The sequence below is a fragment of the Budorcas taxicolor genome, chromosome 5, assembly GCF_023091745.1.
Source record: "Budorcas taxicolor isolate Tak-1 chromosome 5, Takin1.1, whole genome shotgun sequence".
Taxonomy (NCBI): Eukaryota; Metazoa; Chordata; class Mammalia; order Artiodactyla; family Bovidae; genus Budorcas; species Budorcas taxicolor.
The window spans coordinates 39,292,052-39,310,809 of NC_068914.1; the positions used below are offsets into that span (position 1 = coordinate 39,292,052).

The 18,758-nt window shown below is 41.6% G+C and overlaps 1 protein-coding gene across 1 annotated transcript in view; it reads left to right on the top strand.

Moving 5' to 3' along the window:
* The window catches only part of PCNX2 (pecanex 2), a 304,964-nt gene that overhangs the window by 108,793 nt on the left and 177,413 nt on the right, over window positions 1-18,758 (top strand). The window contains exons 16-17 of the mRNA XM_052640516.1: window positions 14,910-15,019; window positions 16,471-16,567. Coding sequence (XP_052496476.1) covers window positions 14,910-15,019; window positions 16,471-16,567 — 207 coding nt within the window. The remainder of the gene's footprint in view (window positions 1-14,909; window positions 15,020-16,470; window positions 16,568-18,758) is intronic.

The following is an 18,758-nucleotide window of genomic DNA, read 5'->3' on the forward strand; positions in this document are numbered from 1 at the left end:
AGTCCCTGATCAGTTAACTTGAAGTCAGTCAGAAGAGAGATTATCTGGATGGGTCTGACCCAGTCAGACACGCTCTTTAAGAGAAGGTTTAGAGGTCAGAGACAGAAGGAAGAGCAGAGACCCTCCCCGGGGCCAGGAAGAAGTCAACAGTGTTGCAAATGGCCCATGGCGAGGACTGCGTGTCGCGAGGATGGCCTGTCAGATCTCGGGCAGATCCCAGCAAAAGCCAACAAGAAAATTCAGTCCTACAGCTGCAAGGAAACTGAATTCTGTCAGCCAGAAGTGAGCTTGGAAGAAGACCCAAGTCTCAGTAAAACTGCTGCCTTGGGTGACACTGCAGTCTCATGGATTTCAGCCTGATGGGACCTGAGCAGAGGAACCAGTCACGCCATGCCCTGATGCCTCAGGCAGTACCCCGCAAGATCATACATTGTGCTGGATTTGTTGCACTGCAGTAGAAAACCAACACAAATGGAAAGTATTATTATTAATAGCATAATTAGTTGCTGGTGATGATGTCGATGAACATAATGGTGATGCTGTTAATAGTAATACGTCTGAAAACAAATTCCAAGTTGTAATTCACTTTTATTACTCTAGACTTCAGATTATATTTTATGGGTAGATCCATGTCACTCCTAGCTGCGATGGAGCGGGAATTACAAGTCTTTTAGCTGTCTGGACAGCTAGTAAGGTTGGGCAGAAGGGCAGATGAATATTAGATGAGCAGCAAGTACTTTCTGTCACATTCGCCTCCTAGAAAGTTAAACATGTATAATTGATCTCTTGGTTTTCCCTGGTGGCTCAGCAGTAAAGAATCTGCCAGCAATGCAGGAGACATGGGTTCGATCCCTGAGTTATAGGGAAGATTCCTTGGAGAAGGGAGAGGCAGCCCGCTCCAGTATTGCCTGAAAAATGCCATGGACAGAGGAGCCGGGTAGGCTCCAGTCCATGGGGTCGCAAGAGAGTCGGACATGACTTTGTGATTAAACAGCAACAACACATTGGTCTCCAAACCCAGTCACCATTGGTTGGATCCTTAAACTAATGTTGGATGCCTTTGACAGTGGCAGTGGACCCTGATATGGGGGGACAAAAACAGGAGGAAAAATAATATCTCAGTTGTTCAAAATGGATATGCAGTTGTTGAGTAAAGTAAGATCTGGAGTCAGATTTAGATAGGATGTACAGAGTTTAAAAGGATCAAACCCAGGACGTGTAGTGAAATCAGGTAGGATTTGGTGGCTGTCCAGTTTGTAGAGTGGTGGATAGGGAGAGGGGAAGGTGGGTGGAAAAGAATTCCAGGCCTGCGCTATGAGCAGTGGTGGTCCCAGTGGAGATGGAAAACTATGTGAGTCCTGGCCGTTCCAGTGGGAGTCTATCTTTCTCTCTTTCAAAATTCTATGGGCAATATTGTCCTTTTGGTGTTCATGTCGATTCTTATCTATTCTGAATATAATTAGTTCTGTGGGAAATACAGATATTCCCACAATAAGTAGTACAGTAGAAGCCTCTGTTTCCTCATGTTTAAAATGTGATCCCTGGCTTTAAAGATAGGCTATAGTCTGGACGTGACAGTGTATGTCATGTGGCTAGTCAAGCTCTTGCTTGGTATATCGGTTCTATTTCGCTGATGTTGTTCGTAAGTACTTTTCTTCACCCCTAGTTTGACCATGAGCTCCTAAAGGTCATGACTATGGTTTATATATGTTTCTTTTCATATTCTGTAAAAAGTCCACTGTTGCCTAAAAGATACTCTATAAACTTTTGGATTGAATAAATGCAGATGGCAGAGAAGAGGGCTATGAGAAGGAAGGTAAATAGCAGTATTTTCCAGAAAGTTTGTGTGTATGTGTGTTTGTGTGCTTATTTATCTATATTTATCTATGTTGGGTGGTTTTGTTTGTTTAGTCACTAAGTCGTGTCTGACTCTTTGGAACTTCATGGACTGTAGCCCACCAGGCTTCTGTCCTTGGGATTTTCCAGGCAAGAATACTGGAGTGGGTTGCCATTTCCTTCTCCAGGGGATCTTCCCGACCCAGGGATCAAACCCACATCTCCCACATCTCCTGCACTGGCAGGTGGATTCTTTACCACTGAGCCACCAGTCAGTATTTTCCAGAAAGTCTGTGTGTGTGTGTGTGCTTATTTATCTACATTTATCTATGTTGGGTAGTACCTGTCAGTCTTTCTTGCTAGCGAATGAGCTCATTTTCCTCCAGTACCTATTCTTAAAGGTCAAACTGGCCTTTTTTGACCACAGCGTATAGCTTGTGGGATCTTATTTTCCCAAGTGATTGAAGCCAGGCCCCCTGCAGTGGAAACACTGATTCCTAACCATCAGACTAGCAGGAAAGTCTCATTAAAATAGTCTTGAATTATAAACATATGCTGTTTTTTCACAAAAATGAAAAAAGGTATGAAATAAGGAAAACCTTCTTCAAGGAGACAGTGAAGTCTTACTCATAGTATTTGTTAATGTGATCGTTTATTTACTTACTGAACACATATTGACCGGCTATTATGAACTAAGCTCATTGTTAGGCCCTGGGGCTGCCCCCTGGGTGTTCTGGGACCATGGGGGATATCAACAGGGCTGCTGTGGGATGAGCTTTGTGGGATGTGCTGGGGGGGCTTTGGAGGTGACCAGTGCACACTCGGAAGTGCCCGCTAGTCGCATGGTGACCCATGGCCGTGAGATATTAACAGAATCTGATCTTTCTGGAACTTCAGGGGCACAGAGTTTCTTTTACTTCAATATAAGATTCATGTCAAAATAGTCCTAGAAATAGGACTTATATCAAAGTGATATGGTCTAGGTCTTATTTTAGGATATGTGAAAACCTGGATTCAGAAATGCCCTGATGTTTAATGGGCTAACAAAAATCTATTGCTTTTCCCTTAAAATGAGTGTGTGAATCTGATATGAAGGGCATAGCAAAGTGAAATCTGGTCCATTTGCTTCTCTTTATGACCAAACTCTGTTTGCCCTGTAAATTCCATCATAGAGATGTCTCAGATTTTGCAGAAAAAAAATGCTGAAACTAGGATTCTCTTTAGAGAGGTACTTTCATACAAAGCTGAACTTCCTTATGCATTTTCATCAAAAGAATTCCCAAATGCATATGAAATCTACCACAGAATTGTAGGACTATTAGACAGTTTTATTTCTACCTCATAAAAATATTTCAAAACCTGTGGGAGTTTTATGAAGCCAGCACTCATCAATCCATATCATTCCCAGTTCAGGGGCCCATGAGACTCCTCTCAAAGCAAATTAGGGACATTGATTTTTGAAGCAAACTGTCACATAATATACACTTCATATCAGTGCATAATAGGTTTTAAATCTTATCTCTGTCCCTCAAAATATATGTATTTGTGTGTATATATATATGTGTGTATGTGTGTGTGTATTTGTGTGTCTCTGTATATTTGTGTATATATGTGTGTGAGTAAAATAAATTTTATATACTTACGTAATATTCAAGACAAACATGTACATTTAAAATATGAAACTTAATTTTAAATGTCAGGTGTTCTACTATATTTTTAAAAGTCCATTAAAAATGTCAGTCAGGGGAGAGGGAGAGGGTGGGATGATACGGGAGAATGGCATTCTATCATGTATACTATCATGTAAGAATTGAATCGCTAGTCTATGTCTGACGCAGGATACAGCATGCTTGGGGCTGGTGCATGGGGATGACCCACAGAGATGTTATGGGGAGGGAGGTGGGAGGGGGGTTCATGTTTGGGAACACATGTAAGAATTAAAGATTTTAAAATTAAAAAAATAAAAAACTTAATACTAAAAAAAAAAAAAGGAAAGTAATTAGGCCAGAAAGATTTTTTTCCCCATTAAAAAAAAAAAAAAAGTCAGTCAGTATCTCCTCTCTTCCTTTCCACTTCTCTTTGCAGAAATTAGACTATTTGAGCAATAAACTAAACTTTTCAGATAAAATGCCCAGTGCATTTGATCATTTTCTTTCAAAATCCTTCTTCAGATCTGTGGTTCTGATCTTCCTCAAGTGTCAATGTTTTCTCCTCTAATTTCTCCTTTAATTAAAATTAAAATATCCTGGGACTTCCCTAGTGATCCAGTGGTTAAGACTCCCTGCTTCTACTGCAGGAGACAGGGGTTCAATCCCTAGTTTGGGAAACTAAGATCCCACATGCTGCACAGTGTGGCCAAATAAATAATTTATTTATTAAAATACATTTTAAAAATTAAGAAATATAAACATCCTCAAATGCATTTTTTTTTTTTTTTTACTATATTTCTGAACTTGATGGGCTCAACTCCTGCTAGAAGTTTGGCTCCTTAGCTGCTCCTGAGTCTGTGGAAAGCCCCATCCATCCCACAGCTAGTCTTTTACAGGGTTCCCACCCATGCAGGGCAGACCTGCCCAAAGAGCCTGGACAGGGAGGCAAGCCCAGGCCCTGGAGGGAGTAGCAGGTGCAGTGACTCGGGACTGAACAGCCTGGAGCGGGACTGTCAGATTAAGGAGAAAGGAATGGAAGAAATGGACAAAACCATTTTATCTTTCTGTGTCCCCTCCACCACAAGTCTCAGTTTTGTAAAATGATCCTGAATAGTTGCTTCTTGTTCTCAGTTTGTTTATTTAGTTGTGTGTGTGTTAAATTGCAGAGCTGTAAAAGCAGTATATTCCTATGCAGTGAAAGCATAAGAAGAGACATTTCCAGCAGTTTCTTCTTCCTTCTTTCTCAGGCAAGCTTGTCTCTTAACTCTCCATGGAAAATATCTGTGTTTTAAAATAATTGGGAAAAGGAAATGCTAATGTTTCCCTAATTGTACTTTATTGAGTCATCAACGTCAGGAAGTTTTTCCTTAAATTACATCCAGATTCCCTTGCTGATGTCAAAGATTATTTCCTTTAGTTTTATCTTCAGAGTCAGTGGCACCCAGCTGTCTCTCTTCCCAGTGCAGAAAGTTTGGGGTTGATAAACCATAAAGGTTATTTCCCTTCAGTGTATTTTCTGCATGCTTAATTCTTCCTGTGAACTTCATATATGTTTGAGAGTGGTACCTTTTAAAATCTTTTTAAGTTTTTAATTTTAAACTTCTTATTTTATATTGGAGTATAACAACTTTTGTGATAGCTTCATTTGGACAGCAAAGGAGCTCAGCCATACATATACATGTATCCATTCTCCCCTAGACTCCCCTCCCATCTTCGCTGCCACATAACACTGAGCAGTTTTCTGTGCTATACAGTAGGTCCTTGTTGGTTATCCATGTTAAATATATATAATAAATATATGTGTACATGTCAGTCCCAAACTCCCAATCTATCCCTTTCCCCCATCCTTCCCCCCTGCTAACCATAAATTCATTCTCTAAGTCTGTGAGTTAGAGTGGTACCTTTAGAATTAACCTAGAAGTATACATTCTGTAGCATACCCAGGCCATGCTTGAGTACAGGTTCATATAGCCTTGAAGAATTACACCCTCACATGACTTGAAATATGCTCTTCTCAAGTTCATTCCTTTGCAACCAAGCTCTTTAGTCAGGCCTCTAGAAATCTGCCTCTGAGCCCCTCACAAATAACTTCTTCCTTTGGGCTATCCACCCTACCACGTGTTATAACAAATCCTAAAACAGGCAGTTATCTAAAAAGATGTCCAACACTATTGAATGGCAGAGATACAATAATGAAACAACCTCTAAAGCTGGGAACTTCTATCAGTTATAGTGATACCCAGCCTTTTGAAATGGGAAGTCATGAGATGTCCACATACTTTGCACAGTTGGCTGTAGAAGTGTTTAGGGTGGTGTAAGATACAGTACACTGAAGTAGGGGCTTGGTCCTGATCTTGCCACTTTGAGTGAGTCTCTTCCATTCTCTCTATTTTATTATTTGATTTATAATTTGAAGGGATGATATTCTCAGTTAAGAAGACATCTTCCAAATTGAAAATAATCTTTCCTGAAGACGGCATGGTTTTGCAAATGTTGGCATTCTAAACATGAAAAAATAACTTGTATATATCCAAATAGTCTTTCTAGCCATGATTTCCTGAGAAAATTGCCTCCTATTTTACATATTATATAACTGCATCTGTTGAAAAAATGAACAAGGCAAAGCACTTGGAGCTTGAGGGTGTTGCCAGTAGAAAGCCTAGGGAGATCCAGGTGGTCTGCCTTTTTGGAGTCTGCCCAAGCTCAGGGGAGCCCAGGTTCTTTCTGGGAAGAGTCGTGTGAGGATCTGAGGTTGGGGTGGAAAATACACACAGGCACACCTGGAATTTGAACTCCTTGCCAGCCTTCACTTCACCCTGCTTCTTGGAAGAATAAGTGTGCCACTGTAGCGTCATCTCATTTTTACATTGTTAAAGGAAATACTGTCCCTCTGTCCTGTCCCTGTGGCCACAGAGCTGTTCATTCATCTAACAAATGATCCTATCTCTTATGTCTCCTGCATTGGCAGGTGGGTTCTTTGCCCACCAGGTTCCTCTGTCCATGGAATTCTCCAAGCAAGAATAGTGGAGTGGGTTGCCATTCCCTTCTCCAGGGGATCTCCCTGATCCAGGGATCGAACCCAGGTCTCCTGCATTGCAGGCAGATTCTTTACCATCTGAGCCACCAGGGAAACAGTCTTTATCACTAGCATCACCCAAAAAGGAAACAGGCTTAAAAGTTTGCCCAGTATCTTTGTGCTAATAATCAGCAGAGTTGGGAGGGAACCGGCAGTCCTGCACCAGAGCCCATGCTTTTAACTACTGCTCTGCGCTGGGAAAAACTAACCTTCTGTGTTCTTGTAGATACCTAAATAAAATGATCTGGGCGGTTCCCTTCTTAGGTCTGCATTGCAGAGTAAGGAAGAAATGGTTATTCAAATCTAGGGCATTGGTACCATACATATTTATTAAGGGCCTTTCAGGGCCTGGGCCCTGCACAGAGTGTTCAGAAAACACTGGGGTAAAACATGAGTCTCTGCTGTCAATAGGCTCAACCCAGTGGAGGGATCACAGATTAATCAAATGATCTTTATACAGACCTGTAGTGACAAGCTGAGATAAATGCTAAGAAGTAGAGGGAGGGCAGTGTCCCTCCCCTCTAACTCCACTGTTTCACGTTAGATATTTTTACCTCCTGTTCTCTTGCCTACTAACTGCTGGTTTAGTAGGTAAAGAAGGAGAGTCCCTCAGTACTAGGAGCTGTCCTTTCACGTTTGCACTGCAGAGATTTAATTAAGTAGAGAGTAAATGAGAGAAGAATTAGATAAGGGTATTGGGTGAATAAAAGTAGGTAAACTTAATTATTTAAGTATATTTAGTTTCACTTTAATTTATTGTCTGCAAAGACCATCCATCATGGGTGCCCTTTCTTTTCCAATTAATAAAAAACTAACATTAGCATACTACTTTGTACCATGGAAGGCCGTTTCAAATATCATTAAGGCATTGCAGCAATATTTCAGGAAGGGTGTCATTGTCACCTTTTTACAGAAGCAGAAGCTGAACCACTAAGTCGCTTCCACAGAATCATTCATTCCAGGAAGTGATGAGCCTGGAATCCACTTCTGCTGACATATATTCCCCTGACTTGTTTCTCCTTGTTCCTTTTGGGGACCATTATTTTCATGGTCATGGTTACTAAATCCTTCTCATAGTGATTTTTTCTGTTTTGCATTCTTAATGGGCTGCATTTGAAAGGAAGCCCTCTACCTTCACGAAATTGTGAATTAAACACTCAAAGAGGCAAGCACAGAGAAATCAGAGGGAGGAAATGGTGTTTAGCAGGTTTCTGTCTTTTGGAAAACGTTTTGTCCATGTTTTTGTAACAACCAAGTATGATATGAAAGAGGAGAAGGTTCCGGTGGGTGTCCAGAGCAGGGAGAGGAAGAGTATAGGTAAGGATGGCAGGGGTCAGCTCCATGCACCCCCAGTGCCCCCAGAGCCCACGTTGGTCCTCCCAGAAGCCACTGCAGGGGAAGGATGGTATTCTCCGCATTTCTTCTGTGTGAGGCTCCACATAAATGCCAGTCTCTGGACTCATTGGAACCTCTGCTTCCTGCCCAGCGAGCACCCAGCACCAGGCACTTCCCTGTGTGTTGCCTGTCACTCCTCATCACAATTACTTGTATTCTTCCCTCCCTCGATACCTGTGCTGTTCTCCGCAGAGTTGTGCTCCTTGGTGCCTGGCACCTGGGAGGTGGCCAATAAATGTCGGGCGAATGAACTTTCAAGAAAGACTAAAACTCCCAAGTTCCAGAATAAATTGCCTGTCACTGGGGGTGTGGTTGGAATGAAAAAAATTAGTTTTAAGTTCATGAGATATCTTTGCTCTGATAGTCTATCATTTCTGTGGCATTTTACTGCCTGGCCCACATTCGATCTAAGCTACCTATTTTCTTCACTTTCTTTTCTTTCTTTCTTTTTTTAAATCTGTACAATGTTTTATATATCTTTATTATTGAAATCCTTTCTGCCAAGGTGACATTGAAGGTGGTGAACTACACAAAAATATTTTTTTTTTTTTAATTGGAGGATATTTGCTTTACAGTGTTGTGCTACTTTCTGCTGAACAACAATTGTGAATCAGCTGTAAATATACATATATCCCCTTCTTCTTGGGCCTCCCTCCCACTCACGCCCAGCCCCATCTTCTTTCCTTGTTGAAACATTTTTTACACAAGGGTCATAGAAGAGGGATGAATGTAATCATGAAAACTGTAATTGTGTAGTCATTCTCTCAAGGATGGGTTGATGTGGTAACATTGGTGCCAAGTACAGGTCAGTTCAGTTCAGTTCAGTCTCTCAGTCGTGTCCGACTCTTTGCAACCCCATGAATTGCAGCACACCAGGCCTCCCTGTCCATCACCAACTCCCGGAGTTCACTCAGACTCACGTCCATCGAGTCAGTGATGCCATCTAGCCATCTCATCCTCTGTCATCCCATTCTCCTCCTGCCCCCAATCCCTCCTCCCAGCATCAAAGTCTTTTCCAGTGAGTCAACTCTTCACATGAGGTGGCCAAAGTACTGGAGTTTCAGCTTCAGCATCATTCCAAGGGAGATGCAAACTGCCCCTCCCCAGGGAATCCTGAGAGGGCAACTCCTACCCATGCCCACAAGTAACAGGACTAAGATATCTTAAAAATTGATGTAGATGTGTATTAAAGATGGTTCTAATGCAAGGGGAGACCTTCTATTTGTCTGGGAAGTGAAGGAGATTGCACCAAGCAGGTAGGACTTTTTATACTGGGCACTGAAGCATGGGTAGGAGTTCACCAGGCAGAGGTGAATGAACTTGGTTCATTGTGGAAGAGCTCTCTGGGCAGATGAAATGTTGTACATGAAGGTGGGGTGGTGGGGGCAAGAGGCAACACATTTTTATGGTTTTGCTGCTGTGACTCTCCTAAATGTGTGGAAGGAGGCTGAAGAGTTGAGCTTGGGCCAGATCCTAGTTGGGTTATTAGCTTCCTGTGGAGTAGATTATTTTGGAAGGCAATAGGAATCTCTGAAAAATACTGATTGAGGGCAATCATGTGACTGATTTGCATTTTATGGAAGGAGGTCCACTCTTTTATTACAAGGGGGATGAATCATGGGGTCAGTGGAATGAGGAGTGTTGTGGGGAGGGATGTGGAGACCATCGTTAGATCTTCCCATTATGAAGCGGTTAACAATAGCCCTGGAATGAGGCAGTGGAAAGCTGAGCCAGTTGGATGCAATAAAAGGAAGGGACCAATTGGAGGTGCATTGCAAGGTGCATCGATGACACATTAGGACCAGCTGACTGTGGATAGAAGGAGAGGAAACAGCCCAGGACAGTCTGGCACAGAGCACTGGGTACCAGTCACCAAGTAGAGGCTGCACTGAACCTCTCATAACCAACAACTTTAAAAAATGGTCGGGTGTATAGAAAAGTACCCTTGCAGCAACCCTTGTGTATGTGTTATTTTCTGAAGAACAGCAAGCTAACACGGTGTTCAGAGATGTAAAGTAACTTAACCAAGGCCACACAGCTCATCCCTGGCAGGACTAGGATTCAAATCCACGTTGGCTCGCCTTGAAGCCTGTGCTGTGAGGAGATGCCCCATATAACAGAAGCAGTGGCAGGTCAAGAGCCTCCTGCAAGGCTGACGGGGGCACTGGAGGAGAGGAGAGAGTACCCTGGCTTTGCAGGGTAACTGAGGTGGGGAACCTTTGCATTTTTATTTTACTTTATTGACAGCTAGTTGGTTTACAATATCATGTTAGTTTCATAAAAATGTCAGCAACCTCAACATCTTTATAGGCAGGGAAGTTTTTGTTCAGTTGCTACGTCGTATCTGACTCTTTGCAGCCCCATGAACTGCAGCATACCAGGCTTCCCTGTCCTTCACTATTGCCCTGAGTCTGCTCAAACTCATGTCCATTGAGTCAGTGATGTCATCCAACCAGGCAGGGCAGTAGGGACCAATGAAAAAAAAAGAAAACTACAGACCAATATCACTGATGAACATAGATGCAAAAATCCTTAACAAAATTCCAGCAAAAGATCATACATCATGACTAAGTGGGCTTTATCCCAGGGATGCAAGGATTCATCAATACTTGCAAATCAATCAATGTGATACACCACATTAACAAATTGAAAGATGAAAACCATATGATTATTTCAATAGATGCAGAGAAAGCCTTTGACAAAATTCAACATCCATTTATGATAAAAAAAAAAAAAAGCCTCCATAAAGCAAGCATAGAAGGAACATACCTCAACATAATAAAAGCCATATATGGTAAACCCACAGCAAACATTATCCTCAATGGTGAAAAATTGAAAGCTTTTCCCCTAAAGTCAGGAACAAGACAAGGGTGCCCACTCTCACCATTACTATTCAACATAGTTTTGGAAGTTTTAGCCACAGCAGTCAGAGAAGACAAAGAAATAAAAGGAACCCATATTGGAAAAGAAGAAGTAAAACTCTCACTGTTTGCAGATGACATGATCCTCTACATAGAAAACCCTAAAGACACCACCAGAAAATTACTAGAGCTAATCAATGAATATAGTCAAGTTGCAGGATATACAATTAATACACAGAAATCCCTTGCATTCCTATACACTAACAATGAGAAAACAGAGAAATTAAGGAAACAATTCCATTCACCATTGCAATGCAAAGAATAAAATACTTAGGAATAAATCTACCTAAAGAAACAAAAGACCTATGTATAGAAAACTATAAAACACTTATGAAAGAAATCAAAGATGACACAAATAGATGGAGAAATATACCATGTTCATGGATCAGAAGAACCAATATTGTGAAAATGAGTATACTACCCAAAGCAATCTATAGATTCAATGCAATCTCTATCAAGCTACCAACGGTATTTTTCAGAGAACTAGAACAAATAATTTCACAATTTGTATGGAAATTAAAAAAAAAAACCTCCAATAGCCAAAGCAGTCTTGAGAAAGAAGAATGGAACTGGAGGACTCAACGTGCCTGACTTCAGGCTATACTACAAAGCTACAGTCATCAAGATAGTATGGTACTGGCACAAAGACAGAAATATAGATCAATGGAACAAAATAGAAAGCCCAGAGATAAATCCATACACCTATGGACACCTTATCTTTGACAAAGGAGGCAAGAATATACAATGGAGAAAAAACAATCTCTTTAATACGTGGTGCTGAGAAAACTCGTCAACCACCTGTAAAAGAATGAAACTAGGACACTTTCTAATGCCACACACAAAAATAAACTCAAAATGGATTAAAGATCTAAACATAAGACCAGAAACTATAAAACTTCTAGAAGAAAACATAGGCAAAACACTCTGACATAAATCACAGCAGGATCCTCTATGACCCACCTCCCAGAGTAATGGAAATAACAGCAAAAATAAACAAATGGGACCTAATTAATCTTAAAACCTTTTTCACAATGAAGGAAACTATAAGCAAGGTGAAAAGACAGCCTTCAGAATGGGAGAAAAAAATACCAAATGAAGCAACTAACAAAGAATTAATCTCAAAAATATACAAGCAGCTCCTGCAGCTCAATTCCAGAAAAATAAATGACCCAATCAAAAAATGGGCCAAAGAACTGAACAGACATTTCTCCAAAGAAGACATACAGATGGCTAACAAACACATGAAAAGATTCTCAACATCACTCATTATCAGAGAAATGCAAATCAAAACCACAATGAGGTACCATCTCATGCTGGTCAGAATGGCTGCTATCCAAAAGTCTACAAGCAATAAATGCTGGAGAGGGTGTGGAGAAAAGGGAACTCCCTTACACTGTTGGTGGGAATGCAACTAGTATAGCCACTATGGAGAACAGTGTGGAAATTCCTTAAAAAACTGAAAATAGAACTGCCATATGACCCAGCAATCCCACTGCTGGGCATACACACCAGGGAAACGAGGAACAGACACGTGTACCCCAGTGTTCATCGCAGCACTGTTTAAAATAGCCAGGACACGGAAGCAACCTAGATGTCCATCAGCAGATGAATGGATAAGAAACCTGTGGTACATATACACAAAGGAATGTTACTCAGCCGTTAAAAAAATGCATTTGAATCAGTTCTAATGAGGTGGATGAAACTGGAGCCTATTATACAGAGCAAAGTAAGTCAGAAAGAAAACACCAATACAGTATATTAATGCATATATATGGAATTTAGAAAGATGGTAATGATGACCCTGTATGTGAGACAGCAAAAGAGACAAAAGAAAAGACTTTTGGACTCTGTGGGAAAAGGCAAGGGTGGGATGATTTGGGAGAATGGCATTGAAACATGTATATTACCACATGTGAAATAGATTGTCAGTCCAGGTTCAATGCATGAAACAGGGTGCTCAGCGCGAGTGCACTGGAATGACCCTGAGGGATGGGATAGGGAGGGAGGTGGGAGGGGGCTTCAGGATGGGGAACACATGTACACCCGTGGCTGATTCATGTCAGTGTATGGCAAAAACCACTACAATATTGTAAAGTAATTAGTCTCCAATTAAATAAATTTTAAAAAGAGAGGATATCTGTCCTCCATGTCAGGGATGTGTGTGGACTAAGAGGAGGACTTCGTGGGCATGAAGAGCAGGTCAGCCCAAGAAAGAAGGAAGGACCCCTGTCCCTGGGTGTGGGAAGAGGGGGCTGAGAGGGCACTTTGCTGACTCCAAAGGGAAGAGAAGAGGAAGGCAGAGAATGCTTTTCTAACTGCTCTGGAATTCATTGGCAAAATTGATGGGAAGAATCAGGAAAATAACAGGTGAAGCCTTGGAGCCTTCAGGACCCCAGAGACTCCCTGCGCTAGCCCTGAGAATAGTGATCTGAGAGCTTGGAGGAGCCCTTGGTGGAGACTGGACACCTGGAGGTGCGTCAGCGGCTGGGCTTGCCTCCTGACTGCTCCGCTACAGCTCTGCAGCCCCCGAGAGGCTGGGTGCCTTCAGTTCCTTCCAGATACTGCTCTCCAGGTCCTGGAGAGACAGGACTGGGGCAGAGACAGAAGGAATGCATTTTAATGTCTAGGAGGGAGAGACCTGTGAAACTGAAACCTCTCTCTGTTCCCGGTATAATGTAAACTCCTTCAGCCCATCTGAGTGGTTGCAAGTATAATCTGAGCACACTTGACTCAGTCACTTGTATTTTTGATTTTAAGCAAAATGAACAATTTGTCCTTATCAAATAAGGCACTCGGTGAGTTAAGGGATCAAAATCTTAAGGGAGAAGTCTTGGAGTCCTTTCCTCGGTCCAGCTTTCAGAAGCCATTGGCAGATTCTCTTGATGGAGGTTGAAAAGGCTGAATATACAGAGGTTTCCTTCCTTGTGTAAAAGACATGATGCTTCTATCAGGAAGGAGACCTTGGTCCCAGATCACTGCACTGCTCACAATGGGAACACATATTTCCTGTGTTTCTTCTTTGCCCTGGGTGTAGTACCTCGGTTATTGGCATCTGGGCTGATATCCAATTAATTGTGAAGTATCTTGCTGTTTTCCTTTTGAGCCGTTTTTCTCTTCACGGAGCCTAAGTCCACTAGTTGATTTGGTTTCTTATGCCATATTGACACATGCACAGGAGACGCGGATTTAATCCCTGGGTCGGGAAGATCCCCTGGAGGAGGACATGGCAACCCACTCTGGTATTCTTGCTTGCAGAATCCCATGGACAGAGGAGCCTGGCGGGCTACAGTCCATAGGGTCACAAAAAATTGGGCATGACTGAAGTGACTGAGCTCGCATGTACTCACTCCCTTTTAAACCATTGATTAAATAAATATTAATAAATACAATCTTTATAGTTGTTATTAAGTATTGTATTGAATTCAGAAGCAGCGACATGTGTTTAATGTTTCATCTTATAAAAATCCTGTACTTAATTTCAGAAAAGATGAAGTTAAATATTCTTATCAGTCAGTCAGTCAGTTCAGTCGCTCAGTCGTGTCCGACTCTTTGCAACCCCATGAATTGCAGCACACCAGGCCTCCCTGTCCATCACCAACTCCCGGAGTTCACTCAGACTCACGTCCATCGAGTCAGTGATGCCATCCAGCCATCTCATCCTCTGTCATCCCCTTCTCCTCCTACCCCCAATCCCTCCCAGCATCAGAGTCTTTTCCAATGAGTCAACTCTTCGCATGAGGTGGCCAAAGTACTGGAGTTTCAGCTTTAGCATCATTCCTTCCAAAGAAATCCCAGGGCTGATCTCCGTGTACAATTTGTTTGAAATGCCCCCTCAAAATCAATGCTGGCACATTCATGGGCAAGATTTCCAGGAGCCATCAGGTGCTTGCATGTCCACTGGTGAGAATGATCCCAGAGCACCATGTCTATCCAGCTGGACCTTGGGGAGGCCAGCTAAGTATGTTCTGGAATGCAATCCTGCTCTTCCACACCCAGCCGTGGAATGACTTGGCTCTCTGATCTTTTGCTCAGGAACCCTGGAGCACGCAGCACATCCCGGCACTGTTTTCAGCTTTCTGTGGCCTCTTGGTTGCGCTTTCCTACCATCTGAGCAGGCAGAGCAGCGACCCTTCTGTGCTCCTGTGAGTAACACACACACACACACACACACACACACACACACACACACACACAGAGCTATCCACTGGCCCTGCAGCCTCACCCTCTCATCCAGTGCTCAGGGTGCTTGAACTCTTTCCCTGTTAAACTGCTGGTCCCTGGGTGACGGTGAGAGAAACCCGGGACTAACCAGAAATGAATGAAAACCAGAGGTCAAGTTCAAGGACATACTGAACCTTGGCCCTGGTACTTTTGGAGTAAAACTCACAAAGCCAGTGATAGATGTCCTCTTGTACCCAGGCACTGTCTTTGACCTTCCCTTGGGGAGTTGTATGAGAAGCACCAACCTTGACAAGTAGTCCCTCTGGGTCCATGAAGTGGCATCACTGCCTTTATGCCAGAGGGATAAAGTCTACCCTGGGGAGACTAGACTCGCATCTCTGGAAGGAAAGGTTTTGTTTTGTTGCTTTTTGTTCTTAGTATGGCCAGTGCCCTCTGGATTTAAAGTGAAGTCTGTGCCAAAGTTTTAAAATGTGTGTAATAATAACCCTTAGTCACTAGAAAATGTATCTTCAAATCTTTCCTTTCTTTGTATCTTTTAAGTGTTTGATAAATATGCACTTTGGACCTGAAAACCCTTCAGGTGATGCCATAGTTCCAGGTACCAGTCAATCAATTCAGTTAGGCCTCAGCCATCTCATTTGACCACATTTATGGGAGATGCAGAGACCTAGATTCGATCCCTGGGTAGGGAAGATCCCCTAGGGAAGGAAATGGCAAACCCACTCTAGTATTCTTGCCTAGAGAATTCCATGGACAGAAGAGCCTGGTAGGCTACAGTTCATGGAGTCACAAAGACTTGGACATGACGAAGGGACTAACACAGGGGAGATACTGACTTAAGTTATAAAAGCAGATATAAGTGTTTGGGGGGAGCAGAAAAAGTGATAATTTTAGGCCCTCAGGTGCAGCAAAATGAAAGACTTGGAAAATCAGAAAATTTAAATATCATTTGCACAGATTTTCTTAACAAATATTTTACCTCATTGAGGGCTGGCTGAAATAATCTCTGTGAGCTTAGCTAGCTCATGATGGTCAATGGGACCCATACCTGCTGTGGACAGCTTTAATCTGGATGGAATTTGAAAATCCACCCATTGTCTTTGTGATCACCTGTACACACTCCTATTTTTTTTCTACATTATGAACAATTTAAAGGAGAGAACACTGGCTTTTGTCCTTTGTGAGTGTGAGGTCAAAGGTGAAGCTGTTTCCCTCAGACTTTGAAATAGGCACATCTTTTTTTTTTGGACTAAAGCAGTATTTCTTGAATTTTAATATGATGGGAATCACCTGAGGATCGTGTTATACTGCAGATTCTGATTCAGGTCTAGAGTGGGGCCCAAGATTCTGCATTTTTTTTTTAAGGTACATATTTTGAAAAGTAAAACTTGTGTATTTTTTCCATTTTCAGGTCCTTTATTCAGTGCAAATTGCTTCATAAATTTTTACATCAAAATCTAGAAGAGTTAGCTTCAGACCCTCTGCCCATGAAGATGAAAGATTCCGTGGTAAGACATTTGTGCTGTATAATGTATGAGGGAGCATCACTTGACTTGGTGTGAAGTAGACTGTTGAGCTGCCTGCTCAAAGGGTGTAGACACTTTGAGTCTCTGGAAGGCAGATGCTGTGCACACCTGCTGCAGGTGTTCAGTCTAATGCAATTTGCCTGGATATTCAAATGAGCCACTTTCAGACAGTTCCATGCACTACTGGCCCCAAATAGCAGGCAGGATGGGCATGAATAAAGCTTGCCCATTAAATGTTCAGCCAAACGGCAGTCCTTTCTGCATCTTCTGCCTCTGTCTCCTGCTGAGTTCAAGGCATTCCTTCCTGTGTATTTTGATTCAAGGTTGACATCTGCACATCCCTTGGGAGGGACCTTTGGGCTTTAGACTTATGGCTAGGATGTTGTGGGCTTCCCAGGTGGTAAAGAACCCACCTGCCAATGTAGGAGACGTAAGAGACGTGGGTTCTATCCCTGAGTTGGGAAAATCCCCTGGAGGAAGGCATGGCAACCCAGTATTCTTGTCTGGAGAATCCCATGGACAGAGGAGCCAGGGTGGGCTATGGTCCATATAATTGCAGAGTCAGACATGACTGAAGTGACTTAGCATGCATGCTAGGATTTTGTGGATGAGGCCGCCATATTGGTTGGAGCACAGAAGGGGAAAAGGAAGGAGGAAATGAAGGAAGAAAGAAACTAAAGGCTGTACAAAAGAGACACAGATGTATAGAACAGGCTTTTGGACTCTGTGGGGAGAGGGAGAGGGTGGGATGATTTGGGAGAATGGCACTGGAACATGTATAATATCATATAAGAAACAAATCGCCAGTCTAGGTTTGATGCAGGATACAGGATGCTTGGGGCTGGTGCACTGGGATGACCCAGAGGGATGGTATGGGGAGGGAGGTAGGAGGGGAGTTCAGAATTGGAAACACGTATACACCCGTGGCAGATTCATGTTGATGTATGGCAAAACCAATACAATATTGAAAATAATAATAATAAAATAAAATTTTTAAAAAAAGAGTGAGTGAGAGACCGTGTACATTAAACCTAGGGGCAAGAAATTCTCTTCAGCCCCTCCCTCCCAATTATGACAAGAAATGTACATATATATGTGATTGAGAGAAGGGTAATGCAAAAATATATAAATTTAGATATATACATTTAAGTCACATACATATGCATTATCTTTGCAATGAAATTCCCAACCAGGTATGTATCATAATGTTATAAAATTTTACATCAGCTATTTTTCTGATTTCAAATTGATATTTTTATTTTGAAAGCTAATGAAGTTCAGGAAGGTGTATTTATTAGAACAAATATTATTCTATATTTTTAATCTTCTTACATAGCAAGATGTACACCTGTTTTAATTTAGTTTACATTCCCCAGAAATACTTCTCTGTGTGAAGTACTATATAAACAGGTTTACATGAACATATATAGTCTTAAAATTTTCCTCACTATATATGTATATATATACACTGTTCTTCATATGTTATATAATGTTTATGTATATATGCATATATAAAATGCATATATAATTGTTTAAGCTTTATAGGTTTATAATGCATAGTTCTTATTTAAATTATTTCAATAGATTTGAATGACACACTTTTTACTAATCAGATTTATTTATATAAGATAATATTAAACAGTTGCTTACAAAATGTTTTTCCTATAATTCATATGTGTTTATATATGAGAATTTTGGAGGGAATAGAGAAAGGTGTGTTTTTTTCTTAACTTCTCCTAAATTTCTCTAATACGTTTGTAACAGAATTAAAAGCTTTTCTTGCACCACATATCCAGTTTTTAGTTTTCCTAGTGTCAATGCCATGCTGATACAATTCTCTCCCCCATATCTTGGTCTTGAAGATGATGTAAGTGAAATCTACTCCTTGGGTATAGGGCCCCAGGGGTTGAACTGTGTGAGGGATTTGCATGGGGCTCAGGTCAAAGCAGAGAAAATTAGCCTCCATGAAGGGAAGGAAATGATCATTTATGGAATTATTTTAGGTCAGATACACTTTACATGGTATCTCCTATAAGCAAACAAATATTCAAATATTTTCCCCAGTTATTCATCAATGTAGAATTTGGTTTAAAGTTTTCTTACATAAAAAAAAAGAAAGAAAATAAAGGCTGTAAAGGAATAATATTTTCTTTGTTCACCAGGAAAATGGCTT